The 14,079-nt window shown below is 37.4% G+C and overlaps 2 protein-coding genes across 2 annotated transcripts; one reads left to right on the forward strand and one right to left on the reverse strand.

Annotated features, from left to right (window-relative positions):
- Nucleotides 1-5: 5 nt before the first annotated feature.
- On the reverse strand, nt 6-3,911 carry LOC124298268 (glycerol kinase). The gene is made up of 9 exons (XM_046750062.1): nt 3,327-3,911; nt 2,887-3,145; nt 2,556-2,779; nt 2,234-2,440; nt 1,610-1,720; nt 1,260-1,513; nt 901-1,106; nt 674-805; nt 6-583 (listed from the first exon to the last, which is right to left on the reverse strand). The coding sequence occupies exons 1-9, from the start codon at nt 3,399-3,401 to the stop codon at nt 495-497; spliced, it is 1,557 nt and encodes a 518-aa protein (XP_046606018.1). The 5' UTR covers nt 3,402-3,911; the 3' UTR covers nt 6-494.
- A 397-nt stretch (nt 3,912-4,308) lies between these two features.
- On the forward strand, nt 4,309-13,828 carry LOC124298251 (vigilin). Its single transcript, XM_046750029.1, has 23 exons — nt 4,309-4,347; nt 4,490-4,558; nt 5,887-6,098; nt 6,214-6,429; nt 6,744-6,950; nt 7,046-7,261; nt 7,350-7,533; nt 7,642-7,956; nt 8,038-8,147; nt 8,206-8,362; nt 8,446-8,621; nt 8,745-8,876; nt 8,955-9,101; nt 9,572-9,730; nt 9,845-9,979; nt 10,059-10,277; nt 10,471-10,606; nt 10,748-10,899; nt 10,975-11,103; nt 11,186-11,296; nt 11,388-11,585; nt 11,675-11,893; nt 11,988-13,828. Exons 3-23 carry the CDS (start codon nt 5,928-5,930, stop codon nt 12,225-12,227), a joined length of 3,729 nt encoding a protein of 1,242 aa, XP_046605985.1. The 5' UTR covers nt 4,309-4,347; nt 4,490-4,558; nt 5,887-5,927; the 3' UTR covers nt 12,228-13,828.
- The last annotated feature ends 251 nt before the right edge of the window (nt 13,829-14,079 follow it).

The raw sequence follows: 14,079 nt of genomic DNA on the forward strand, positions 1-14,079 counted from the left end.
GTGTGTTTAAAAAAATTTTCACCTTTATTTTAATTACCAACAAATAATATATAATAATATGATCAAAATATTGAGCGTAGTTGGTCTCTGATTCCGAAGCAGAATGCTACGTACACAATTTTTCACATTCTTTCAATAGAAACCACTCTATAAGTATATCTTCATATGGGTTTGGTGTATAAATACTCTTATCCATCACCAATTTACGTACATATTAACATATTAAACAGTCTACAACAATAGTGTAAATGTAGATAAATATAGATCTTTGTTCTATTTGACGGGTCTTATAGAAACAGACGTATTTCGGCGGGCCGGATAGAATCGACGTATTTCAACAAATGCTACAAGTTGTGTATAGCGCTCTGTATACACTAGATGTAGCGTTTTTTGTCAAAATATATCTGTTTTCATAGAACCTATCGAATTTAGGTATATACTATATATAATATATCACTGTATTATAAAAACTAGGTATTCACACTTGCACATTATTATCGTCCGTCGATTGGTGCTGAGGAAGAATCCCATTTCATAGACCGATCAATGGCCATTTTCCATTTAGAATATCGAAGATCTCTTTCTAAAATTTAACATTCGTTCATGATACTGACTAAAACGTTTTTCTGAAAATATAAATCAACTCCCACCATCAAGATTATCTCATACATACCATCGTCGCTAATTTGTGGTGAAAACTTCGTAATTTGATCAGCAACAACGTCATTGATATCCAATAGTCCTATACCAACACCAGCTAGTATGGCTGCGCCTAACGCGGTAGTTTCAACCATGTTTGGCCTCACTGTTAAAAAGAATTGCATATTTTGTTTTATTTACTTTTTGTTAAACAAACAACAAAAAAAATTCCTTTGCAATTCGAAACCGACTACAACTGACCCACGCTAACTCCAGTCAAATCTGCTTGCAATTGCATTAGCAAATTATTAGCCGTCATTCCACCATCTACTTGCAATTCAGTCAAACTGGTCCCGGCGTCTTCCAACATTGCCTCCAATATATCTCTGGTTTGAAAGCACACCGCTTCGAGTGCAGCTCTGATTATGTGATACTGCTGAGTATCTTCAGTAATTCCACATATAACTCTGTGCACAGAAAATTGTCAAAATTTTTAGTCGGATCAAAGAAACACAAACTAATTTTATCTCTGTTGTGAAATTTAGCTAGACGATATAGCGAATGAAAAAACTTGTACATTTGCTTCTATGAGGTAAAAATTGTAATGTCACTTAAATTACCCTCTGGCATCCTGCTGCCAATAAGGTGCGTATAACCCGGAGAAAGCTGGTACAAAGTAGACGTCACCAGAGCAACGTACTCTTTCCGCCAAATCCTGACTCTCTGTGACGTTGGCCATAAGCTGTATGTTATCTCGCAACCAGGAGAGTGCAGCACCAGCTACCGCGACTGATCCTTCCAAGGCATAGACGGCAGGTGAGCGCCCCAATTTATAAGCAACAGTTGTGATTAGACCTTGACTCGAGTCAACTTTCTGAAAGCGTTGTCAAATGTTACACAGATTTAGTTTTAGAAGAAATCTTTGCATTTTAGAACGAATTTGGATTTCATATTTCCTTGCGATACATACCACATTCCCGGTATTATAGAGTAAGAAACAACCTGTGCCGTAGGTTGCTTTTGCCTGCCCTCGTTTCAGACACAACTGACCTATCAGAGCTCCCTGCTGATCACCTACACACTGTGTAACAGCATTAACGTTACAAACAGCAGTACATACAAAAAATTGAAGTGGTGACAGTTTTTCTCACGTTTTCTCAGTTCAAAGTATCGTCTCATGATTAAAGTTTGAGTACAGTAGAACCTCGATTACGTGAATTAACTAACCTAGTTCGTATAACCGAAATGCAATTTTTATGTTAAGGTATGCTAATATATACAACACAATTTTAAATCCATAAACAGTCCGTTTAAAACATCTAAATACATATGAAACAGCTTTCAAACACAGAATGCTTATTTTATTACTTTGGTTTTACATAGTCTATTGTCAATTGACGAACAGCTCCTACACTTTTTTAAGCGAGCAAAAATTAAAATTTCGTACCAAAAATGTATTTTTTGCGCTAGCTTTTGGATAATTGAGTGTTTGGATGACCGAGGTTCTACTGTACAACAGTTTGAGTATCAAAGTGAACAGACTGTTGGGATGACTCACTTCTACACAAAAGCAATTATTCATAGCTGAACTCACCCCCGAAATGGGTATTCCGCTCAAGACTTCTGGGTAAGAGATATGCCCATATATTTCGGAGCAGGATCGAATTTCCGGAAGGATATCCAGCGGGATGCCAAAGAAGCGACAGAGCAATGGATCCCACTTCAGGGTCTCAATGTTCATCAACATTGTCCGAGATGCATTGGAAACATCCGTCATATGGAGTTTTCCTTGTGTAAGGTTCTGCAAATATATCGCAATTCTAAGTAAGGCAAAGTATTGCTGATACATTCAATGTAAGAGTAGACTGAGAATTTTCCCCTCTCGTCTACTTCTTTCACAAATTTATTGAACAAACCCAAATCAGCCAAGTGTCGACAGTTCCGAAAGCACATCTCCCTGCCTCAACAGCTTGCTTAACTCTTGGAACATTGTCAATAAGCCATCGGATTTTGAGAGCACTGAAATAAGGAGATATGGGCAGCCCACAAAGAGGTTTGAGGTAATTCTTGTTCCTTGTATTATTCGGTACATTATCCAAGATATTCTCAATCGTGGTCGTGGTCCGCATGTCCAGCCAAACTGCAACGAAAAACGTGCATTTAACAAGCTTTTCCAAATTTTAAATTTCTACTCACTCCAAGGTAATGGAAAAAGACTCAAAAGTGTGAGCGAGAGATTCTATCTACCGATGGCATTGTGCAAGGGCTCTCCGGTTTCCTTGTCCCATACTAAAGTGGTTTCACGCTGGTTAGTAATGCCGATAGCTTTGATATCCGCCTTGTCTATGTCGATCGCTTTCAACTTCTCTATTGTCTTAATGATGCACTCATGCACCGCTTTAAGTATCTCCTTGGCATCCTGTTCGACCCATCCTTCTTGTGGGTATATATTCTTTATCTCGATCTGATGCGAGGCGACAACTTCTCTCCGCCGAACACTGAACACCTGTAAATATAATCACTTTCTCAAATTGATTCATGCCTCGATAAACCGGGTGTGGCAATTGATCCAGTTCAAAGGTTTGACGCAACACCGGATGTACATTGAAACATGGCTTGCTTTATCTACTCATCAATACTCTTTTAAACCTTCAGTTCTTTGTGTCAAAACATACTAATTTACTTACTAAAAACCTGGCACTGCTCGTTCCTTCATCAATCGCCCCAACAAGAGGACCAAATCGTCCAGTGCTCTCTGGCATGTTTAGATAAATTATAATGTGCGCATCAGTGAGTGCCAATCGTCCTACGATCGCCCTTCGTTCTATAGTAGCAGTTATGTAATTAGGATAATAAAACAGAGGCTACGAGATGAGTGGTTTCATAACCCACAAATATGTTTCGTGGGCGATAAACAAATATCTAAGATAGATTGGGGTTCAACGGTTTCCCCGCATTATCTGTGGCTCTATGGTTTGTGGATCATAATACGAAGCTACGCATTCACGAGATGATACGCAGGATACGTGGATGTGTGCGTAGTTGCGGTAGTTGCTAATGAAATGAACGATGCGCTTTCAAACATGACGGAGACCTTGATGAGCTGCACACGTTGATAAAAGTCAAAAACACGTGGCAGTTGTCGGCCACGATTTTTGACGGTATTAATCATCTTTCGGAACACCATGAGGCGTCATTTGTTTAATTAGGGTGTTCGATCAAGGGCGTAAAAAAATAACACCAATCCAGAAGGTTGATTATTTTCTGTATTTATTTTCTCAATAGGCGTTTATGTCATATATTTATGTCACGTATGCAATCGTAACAGGAAACACGAGTTTGTCAACAAACTACGAGATTCGAGTCACGTCGCACGTTTGAAGCGCGCCAATTTTGAATCGGTGCTCATCGATGCAGGAAAAAAACCGAATTTTCGAAGCGAATGAGTAATCAAGATTGATTTATTATCGTCTGATCGATACTCAGATCGGCCAGATCCACCAGACAGTCAGTGCATCGGTAATTTTACCATAATCTCGATGAATATGTGACCGGATTTGAAATACCGCAAAAACCACAAATTGCTTAAACGAGCCCGCGTTGCCAACGTTTAGAAAATTTTCCGGAGAGCTGAAGAGTGGTAACATCTTCGATCAGGGGGGCGAGCGAGCACCGCGAGCACCCGTCTCATTTCACTTTGCGTTACCGGTAAGGAGTGTTGCTCATTACTTCATCCTCGCAAAATCATCTCTTATACCGATTTTAGGCCGTATTAGAATATCACAATAATAACGTTACAACCAACATCGCACAGTGATTTATATATATTCTTGTTTTTTAAACGTTACAGGAGGATTGATAGTAAACTGGCGGCGTAATAAAGATTTATTACCTGGTGGGATAACTTTATTACGGTAGAGTAAGTATCTTCTTTCTACCTACATTCATTTTTTTTTCTCCCTCTCTCTGTCTCTCTCTCTCTCTCTCACACTCTATTTCACTCTCACACCATTCGCGCAAGTGATTATCATAATTTTTGAGCACTGTTGAAAACCCCATTAATTTTTCGATAATCATTTTTCAAATCTTAACCACGTCTCGGGTGTTAACAGGTTCGCGGAATAATAATGTGTAACTCGTTCATACTTGGTCGTGGCTGAAAGATAATTCGGCATTAAAATTGATACTGAATTCAATGTAAAACCTTTTTTTTCACACTCCCCCTCCTTTCCTCTCTCGTTTCTCACTCTCTCCCATATTCTCGATATGATTGAGATAAATTTTCGAAGAGGTTAGCAATCTCGTGACGTGTCAAGCAGGCACTCCATTCCATATGGTGGTCACTGGCTCCACTACTGGTCATTGACATGCTGGCATTCAATGGAATTTCACATTTAAATCACTTCAAAATACGGTATTCAATCAACCTCTGCCGCGACATATTGTACGACAGAGGTTACTCACCAGCGCGGATAATGTTACAATGACTTAATTAATTATCGGCGATCCAATTTCTCCTTCCGGTTGAAGATTTTTCGAAGTGAAAAAAAAAACTTTCACGAAAATTTACGGTGAGGTGTGTCACAAGATGATTTTTATTTTACATCCTTAATATCCTTACCACTTATTTATTTACCAGCGAAATATTTCGCGAAGTTGAAAGATTTTTTCCTCAAACTTGTCACGTTATTTTCCAAAGTCTAATCTTTTCGAGACTTCCTGAATCTTTTTTTTTTTTCAGCTACAACCTTATCACGTTCTGAATTGTAGATAACGGGTTAACCTAAAAAAAAGTAAAAAAAGAGAATACGAGAGAGTAATCCAACACGACTTCTATATGCTTATGAATGTATGCGTGAATATTTATGCTAGCTTATCACAATATTTCAGTATTTCCTCTCTGTTAGCAAGATTCTTATCGCCTCCCATACAAATGAGAGTTCTTGTAGACTCCCGGAGGAGCGAGGATAGAAAAGTTGGTTTAATGAGAATCTAAAACCTTTATTCCGAGGAGTAACCTACTTATTGCGCAAATGTTTGGCATCCGTCTCAAATCTACCACTTTATCTAACGTGCCAACTAATTATCAAAGAAAATGTCATCTTAGGATTATAGGTTTTACGTTTTTCCACCTCTGATGAGGTAAAAAAAATTGTACGACATGCAGCCAAGATTCAGTCTACTGTTTCCTACATCGCTAAATATTTACATGAAATATTTTTAATTCCTCTTGTTTTGTCGGCACAGTGCTACTGTAAGGACTTGGCACGAATTAGGACATCCCAAAAATGCAGCAGCAATCAGTAATGGAAGAGGGTACGGCCTTTGAGCCACCCACATACAGCTACGATGAGACCTTCCCGGTTCTCCCCGGATCAGCCAGCCCGATATCCAGCAGCCCCAATCCTCTTTCAACGAAAAACAACAGTATGCGTGTTGGTTGTTCGGTCGTTACACAGGTACTGATCATTATTGTTGCTACTTCTTAAATCTTAGTCTCAGATTGTTAATTTGCCATCTTGCGAAGTTTATTAGTTATCAGTGAATTTTTTTTTTATGAATATTAATTTCCAGGTTTTTCATGTTCCTGTTGAAGAGCGTAAGTTTGACCACAGTGACAAATTTGGTGAAGGTGAATCTGTGAGAACCTGCCTTGCAATAATGAAGGAAAGTGGTGCTCACATTGAGATATCTTCCTCCAAAGATCAGTCATTGACATTTTTAGTCACTGGCAAACAAAACGAAGTCTTGGAAGCTCGACGTCGTATTCTGACAACGTTTCAAACCCAGGTATACAAAAATTGCCTGACTGTAACACCTGGAAAATACAATACTTGAAATTCGATGTAGCCATTTTCTTCCCACCTGCCATGAAAATGTTCATGTCAATCATTTGTTTGCTCTATTTTTAACAAAAACGTTGATGCTTGATAATGTTTATTTTATATATTTTTAAAGTACCATCATGCTGTATGGATATTTATTCAAGTTTTCAAAGCTGTCACTTTGTTATTTCTCACAACTGTATGCTTTGAACATGGATGTATTTGACATTATCGCTCAAGTTCAATCGGGCCTATTATTAACTTACTATGTAATTTCAGGCGAACAAACAACTCAACATTCCCAAAGAACATCATCGCTGGATCCTAGGAAAGCAAGGACAGAGATTGAAGGATTTGGAGAAGACAACAGCTACAAAGATTCAAATACCTTCGGTGCAGGATCAATCCGATACGATAACAATCACTGGCACTAAGGAAGGTATTGAAAAGGCTGAGCATGAAATCAAAGTGATTTCCGACGAACAGGTACAAATTTGTTTGCATATCAAAAAAAGAACGTAGCCCACCAGTTTTGCTCGCGGATATTTGATAACAATACTTTTTCACTCTTGAAATTTCAGTCAAAAAAAGCATTTGAGATTGTTAGTGTGCCAACGATTTACCATCCTTTTATACATGGTCCCCGTAACGAAACTCTAAATGCAATGATCGCCGAAACCGGAGCACGTATAAACATTCCTCCGCCATCGGTACAAAAAGATGAAATAACAATAGCAGGTGAAAAGGAAGGCGTTCTAGCAGCTAAAGAAAAGATCGAAGCTATCCACAGAGACATGGTACGATTTTTGGTGTTACATAAAGTTTAATGTTTACGTGTGAAATAATATTCCGGTCCTTGAAATGTATACCTGATTGAATTTTTAGGCACAAAGATGCACAACGGTGTCCGTTGAAGTGCCAAAATCTCAACACAAGCACGTCATCGGACCCCGTGGTAGTACCATTGCCGAAATACTGCAGCTTACTGGCGTAAGTGTAGAAATGCCTGCTGCAGATTCAGCAACAGGAACTATAACCCTTCGTGGACCACAGGAGAAGCTTGGTCTTGGTGAGAATCGATGCAAATAATTCATTTCTGAGAATCTATTGATTTACCCTTTGTTGTAACTTACAAAGGAGCCTTATCTTATCCTATTTTTTTTTTTTTTTTTCTCAGCATTGGGTAAAGTTTATGAGAAGGCAAACAGCGTCCGTAGCACAACGGTCGAGGCTCCTGCTTGGATCCATAAATACATTATCGGCCGCAAAGGAGCAAACATCAAAAAAATAACCCAAGACTTGAGTAACGTTCATGTTGAATTTACCAACACAGAAGATAAGATCAAGATTGAAGGACCCCCTGAAGATGTAGAAAAAGTTCAAACTGAACTGCAAAACATGGTCACTGATCTCATCGACAAGCTGACATTCACCGAACTTAACGTTGATCCCAAATTCTACAAGCATATTATCGGAAAGAATGGAACGAACGGTAAGCAAGCAGTCGTTATTTTTTACTAAACAATCTTCGTCAGTTTTCGCATGTTTAAAATATTTTCTAAACGTTTTCTAGTTAATCGTTTGAATGAGGAGACTGGAGTCGTGATCAATATATCTGAGAACGACGGGAAAAATCTTATTCGCATCGAGGGAAATTATGCTGGTGTAGAAAAAGCTAAGAAGGTAAGATCATTTTGCGATGTGTGAAATATATGTACCAATACGAAATGTTGATTATCAGGAACTCATGGAGATGGTTGAGAAATTGGAAAATGAAAAGGAAAAAGACGTTATAATCGACCATCGTTATTACCGCAGCATTATTGGAAGCAAGGGGGATAACATCAAAGAAATTAGAGACAAGTTCAATCAAGTGCAAATAACTATCCCTGGACCAGGTAAAATATCGTTCAATATCACGTAGAAAAATTTGTAATCGAAAGTATCCTTTGCATTATGTACACTTTTTTCATTCTTATAGGCGAAAAACGTGATGTGGTAAAAATTCGAGGCCCCAAAGAGGACGTGGATAAGTGCCACAAACATTTGATGAAGTTGGTCAAAGAGCTTAACGAGAATAGCTTTGTCATGGAGGTTCCTATTTTTAAACAATTTCACAAGTTTGTTATAGGTAAAGGGGGCGCCAATATTCGCAAGGTTGGTTTGGAACTATCATGTTCTTGATAATTATTACCATCTGATATAATCAGGCGAACTTGGAAAAAATATATACCTATATACTTATTACATAAATTGTACGTGTATGTATTTTCCAATTAGATTCGGGAAGAAACTCAAACAAAGATTGACTTGCCAGCTGAGGGTGAGAAAAGCGATGTTATCACTATAACGGGAAAGAAAGAAAATGTTGAAGAGGCTAAAGAAAAAATTCAGAAGATCCAAAATGAATTGGTAAGGTTTATTTGTTTCCAGAATTTCTAATTGAATATTCTATTCACTACTTTTTACCTTATTACTTATTAATTCCAGGCAAACATAGTCACTGAGGAGATTGTAATACCTCCAAAGTTTTACAATTCACTAATTGGAACTGGAGGAAAATTAATTCATTCCATTATGGAAGACTGCGGAGGAGTTGCTATCAAGTTTCCAACCGCTGAGAGTCAAAGTGATAAGGTAATTGTTAGGGTGGTCCTTATTTTGGGTAAGTCAGAATTTCTGTCTATTTCTATGTAGATTCTACGTATTTACATCTACAACTCGACATAGAAATTTTTGGCGGAACTCGGTATCAGTACATTCAATTAGTTGTGAATTTAGTTAGAAATCTTGTGGATTATAGCCTGCTACGATTTTTTTTCGCTGGTCTACTTAAATAAAGGCCTTCAAGCTCGTTTTTACCATTTGGCTCCAATATTAAACTTTGACCCGCTTGGGCCATGGGTAAACGTTGTCCGATTGGGCTTAAACTTTGCACACATTTTTTTTTTTGGTAAATGGGAGATATGCAAGGGGTGAGAGGTTTGAAATTCTGACTTACCCAAAATAAGGACCACCCTAGTAATTGTACACCTGGGAATGATATTTCGCTTTGCAAAACGCATTGGTAATTAGAATAGAAGTAAAATATTGCTACTATTCAATAGGTCAGCATCAGGGGGCCAAAAGATGATGTTGAAAAGGCAAAACAACAGCTTTTAGAATTATCCAATGAGAAACTTTTATCTAGCTTCACTGCTGAAGTTCGAGCAAAGGCCCAACATCACAAATTCCTTATCGGAAAAAGTGGTGCGAATATTAAAAAGGTAATAAACGATTTGGTAATCTCATGTCCGGTCGAGTGTTACTCGTGATTTGACGTGAGCAATTTTATAATAATGATATATCTCCTCCCCCCCCCCCCCCCCCCCCCCCCGCAGATCCGAGAATCTACGGGAGCACGAATTATTTTCCCAACGGACAAAGACGAGGACAAAGAGGTCATCATGATCATTGGCAAGCAAGATGCGGTCGACAAGGCCAAAGCTGAGCTTGAATCTACTATTAAAGAAATAGTAAGCTTCCGTGGCTTGAATTCAATTCAAAACGCAAAACAAAAGTGAATAATAAAATTAATCGAAATTATTCTCTTAGGATAATATCACAGAAAGTGAAATCAGTATTGAGTCCAAGCATCACAGACACTTCGTGGCTCGTAGGGGAGAAGTACTTCACCGAATCGCAGAAGAATGTGGTGGAGTTCAGATCTCTTTCCCGCGCGCTGGTGTCGACAGCGACCGAGTTGTCATCAAGGGAGCGCTTGAATGTATCAAAGCTGCGAAGCAGCGTATGCTAGAAATTGTCCAAGAGTTGGTAAGAAGTTAATTTCTAACTGTAACCAATCCTTCTAACCTTCTAATCAATTTAAACCTGAAGTTGTATTTTGCAATATATATTTAATGCAATACTCACATTTCCTATCTTCGGAAAAATTATATTTGCATTATAAAAATCTTTGAATAAATCTGACAATTTCTTCCACCCTTATTATTTTTTTACTTCACAGGAATCTATGGTAACGATCGAATGCATAATTCCACAACGACATCACCGCACAGTTATGGGTGCTAGGGGCTGCAAGGTTCAAGGTATCACTGCAGAGTTTGATGTACAAATCAAATTTCCAGATCGTGTTGTGCATGGTAATTATATTAATGTTTACCTTTTTCTCATACTACACATTGGGTCTAGTCTAAAATCAAAAAATATCAGTACGATTTCACACCATTCTACCATTATCACTCAGGTAAAATCTAATTTTCAAATTTCCACACAACTTTCAGAGGAACAACGTCCTGATGAACAAGTCAATGGCGAGGAGACAGAGGCAGTAGAAACCGTTCCAGCTTGCGATATAATCCGAATCACTGGGCAACCAGACAAGGCAGAGGCAGCTAGACGAGCTCTTTTAAGTCTTGTTCCAATTACTATTGAGGTGCATTGAGAAAGTTTCTTTGTATATGATATTCTTTTATAGATACGAATAATACTATTGATTTTTTTTTGTTAGGTCGAAGTGCCGTTCGATCTCCATCGCTCGATCATAGGACAACGAGGTCGCGAAGTTAAAGAACTAATGGAAAAATATGATGTACATATCATGCTGTCACCGGCTGAACAAAAATTAGATTTTATCAAGGTAATAATGCATAACAGAAATAGTTGAAGCAGCTAGAGTCACTTTCTTTGTCTAATTTCTGTTTTATTATTACCATTCACAGATTTCTGGAACACCACCGTGTGTAGAAGAAGCAAAAGAAGCTATTCTGGAGAAATGCAAGAATCTGGAGGCTCAGCGACAAGATAGAGCGCTGAAATCCTTTGAATTAAAGGTATTATGAGAATATTTTCTAAATATTTGTTTTTCTTTGTCACATGAGTCGTACATTTTGGCCCTTATCTATATTTGCATATCGTTTTCAGATTGAAGTAGATCCGGAATATCATCCTAAGATAATCGGTCGCTCAGGCGCCGTAATAAAGAAAATTAGATCTGACAATGACGTTCAAATAAATTTCCCACGCATTGGGGAACCCGAACAACACATTATCACCATCACTGGTTATGAGAAAAATGCTCAAGACGCTCGTGATGATATAATGAAAATAGTCAATGAGCTGGTAAATTTCAATGCTCCTTTTACTTTTCTATTTGTTATACGAAATTTTGTTTTCATGGTAAAGTAAAATACCATGTCCATGTTCTATAGAACGAGCAGTCCAAAGAAGAAGTCCATATCAAGGCAGCTGTACACTCTCGATTAATCGGAGCCAAGGGAAGAAACATTCGTAGAATAATGGACGAGTTTAAAGTAGACATTAGATTTCCACGAAATACTGATCCTGATCCTAACATTGTAACCATAATGGGGAGCGAGGATAACATCAACGATGCTAAAGAGCACCTGCTGAATTTGGAGGAGGAATACGTATGTGTTTGAATATGACTTAAAATAAAAAAGCAATAAATACGTACCATGAAATGAATGAAGACTGAATTTGAGTGATGCAATTTGTCCACAGCTCCAGGATGTCAGCGAGAATGAAATACGAAACAGTTTCCGTTCTCCGATTCAACGAGATGAGGGAGGGTTGAGCGGCACTGAAAGCGAGACTGGATTCGTAGTCAAAGGAGGTCCGTGGGAGCAGCAGCAACGAGTTGCTCCGAACACAGACAGCGTTACGGAATTTCCATCCTTCGGTGGTTCCGCTGCTCCCATGCCTGCGTCTGCCCCATCTGGTCCTTGGGGGGCTAAGCGCTAGAGTAGAGTAGAAGACATCTTCTAATAAATATCGGTCGACTTTATAAGCTAATGAATTTTAAGGTAACTTTCCTCTGACAAACGACAAGGGTAACACTGCTGCTGGGTGGTTCCCTGTTCCATTACTGATGCTGCTGCATACGACCTGGCCACTCTCTTGGACTTTGACACTGGTTTACTACACAATGTACGACGACATGTTTATATTTACAGTTCAAACTGACGTATTTATGTATCTGTAACTGCAACGCGTAATAATGGTCGATAGAAAAAAAAAAGTTATAACACACCGTGACATACTACACTAGAAATCAGGTTATTTATAATGTAGTATGTTTGGGGGTGATTTCACTTTGAACCGAACATGTTTTTTTTTCATCCAGACGACATGCGTTGTAGGTTCAGATATATTGTACTTAAGACTGTGGCTTCATAGGAATTAATTTGCGTACTGTATATTCTTCAGATTTGTAGATTCTAGACGGATCAAACACCGTGATGGCTAATTATTATTTTATTTTTGTTTTTTTTTCAATTTTGAAAATCTATTAATTAGCCAAGCATAATATTTTGTTTATTTATTTATAACTTTTTGTATATAAATTCCAATTTCTGTGTTGGACGTTATAATGAAATTGGCTAGCAAAGCCAGACATTGATATTAACTGCTAAATGTTAAACGAAGAAAATTAATGGAAAATTTCTGAAAATGAATTAGGTCAGTTTAAAGAACATGTTCCTATACAATATATACTGAATTTATTGTAGAATATTAGCGATTATAATCCGCGTACACATATACTGTTCTAAAAGAACAAGAAGGCACACTTTCAATTGCTTGCTTTTCGGAATTTACAAATTTACGCTTCGTTAAAATAGTTTATTAGCACGACGTAAATCGAGATTTTTTAATAGTATAAATGTAAACTGAAAAAAATATTAATTTTTTATAATATGAGTGTTATCCTTACAACAATGAGACGTAAAAAGGCACGGAAGAAAAAAGTTATATATATAACTCATATCCTGTATTGTCGATTTGAGTAACTTCTATGTTGATATGAAAAGCAAGGATTTTCTCCAATACGGATGACTTTAAAAATACGAAAACCGCTTTGGGAACATAATCTTTATAAGACCTTTCAATTTAGTAATTGATTGACAACCCAGACTAACTATTATAACAAGATGTGTCCGGTTGTAACTGGCGTTGTTAACAAATAAGTAATTACTCTACATTCAAATAGAGTATACGATACTGTTCAGTGTGTGAATTTTTATTTATTCAATTTTGTTTTACAACAACAACAACAATAACATTCAACTTTGGTGTATGATATGCAAAATCACATATACCAATGTATGAGGCCAACTAGTTAAGAAAACTATTCGGTTCAAGTGCCTTGTCTACTTTCTTCAAAGACAGCTCATTTTCAATTGTTGGAGGAATGTGAATATTAGGTTTATGTATATGATATTGATAATAATCATTGTATGATTAACCATGTGTAACCAGATGAATATTGCATATATACCACTGTCAAGAGACGAGCAAAAAAAAATGACAGCTAATAATCATGGATTAAAGAATTACCAAACACAGCACACTGAAATTTTTACTACTATATTTTTCAGATTTTCAGCAACTTTTATTAAAAGTCTACTTGGAATCAACAATCTTAATTAATGCACGTTTTATCAATGCATAATGCATATATTAACTATATATACGTATAAATATTGCATACATACATACGTACTATACATACACATTCAATTAATAAAATGGCTCATTTAATTTTTAGCCAATCATTATATAGGTAGCTATGAATGAAAAATTACTTTTTTTTTTA

The sequence above is a fragment of the Neodiprion virginianus genome, chromosome 2, assembly GCF_021901495.1.
Source record: "Neodiprion virginianus isolate iyNeoVirg1 chromosome 2, iyNeoVirg1.1, whole genome shotgun sequence".
NCBI classification, from domain to species: Eukaryota; Metazoa; Arthropoda; class Insecta; order Hymenoptera; family Diprionidae; genus Neodiprion; species Neodiprion virginianus.

Coding starts and splice junctions, on each gene's coding strand:
- LOC124298268 (XM_046750062.1), bottom strand. CDS start 3,401: ATGCCAGAGAGCACTGGACGATTTGGTCCTCTTGTTGGGGCGATTGAT. Junction 3,146..3,326: donor CGAGCAGTGCCAGGTTTTTA/GTAAGTAAATTA, acceptor TTATATTTACAG/GTGTTCAGTGTTCGGCGGAG. Junction 806..900: donor TTTGACTGGAGTTAGCGTGG/GTCAGTTGTAGT, acceptor TCTTTTTAACAG/TGAGGCCAAACATGGTTGAA.
- LOC124298251 (XM_046750029.1), top strand. CDS start 5,928: ATGCAGCAGCAATCAGTAATGGAAGAGGGTACGGCCTTTGAGCCACCC. Junction 7,262..7,349: donor AAGCTATCCACAGAGACATG/GTACGATTTTTG, acceptor TTGAATTTTTAG/GCACAAAGATGCACAACGGT. Junction 8,363..8,445: donor AATAACTATCCCTGGACCAG/GTAAAATATCGT, acceptor TCATTCTTATAG/GCGAAAAACGTGATGTGGTA.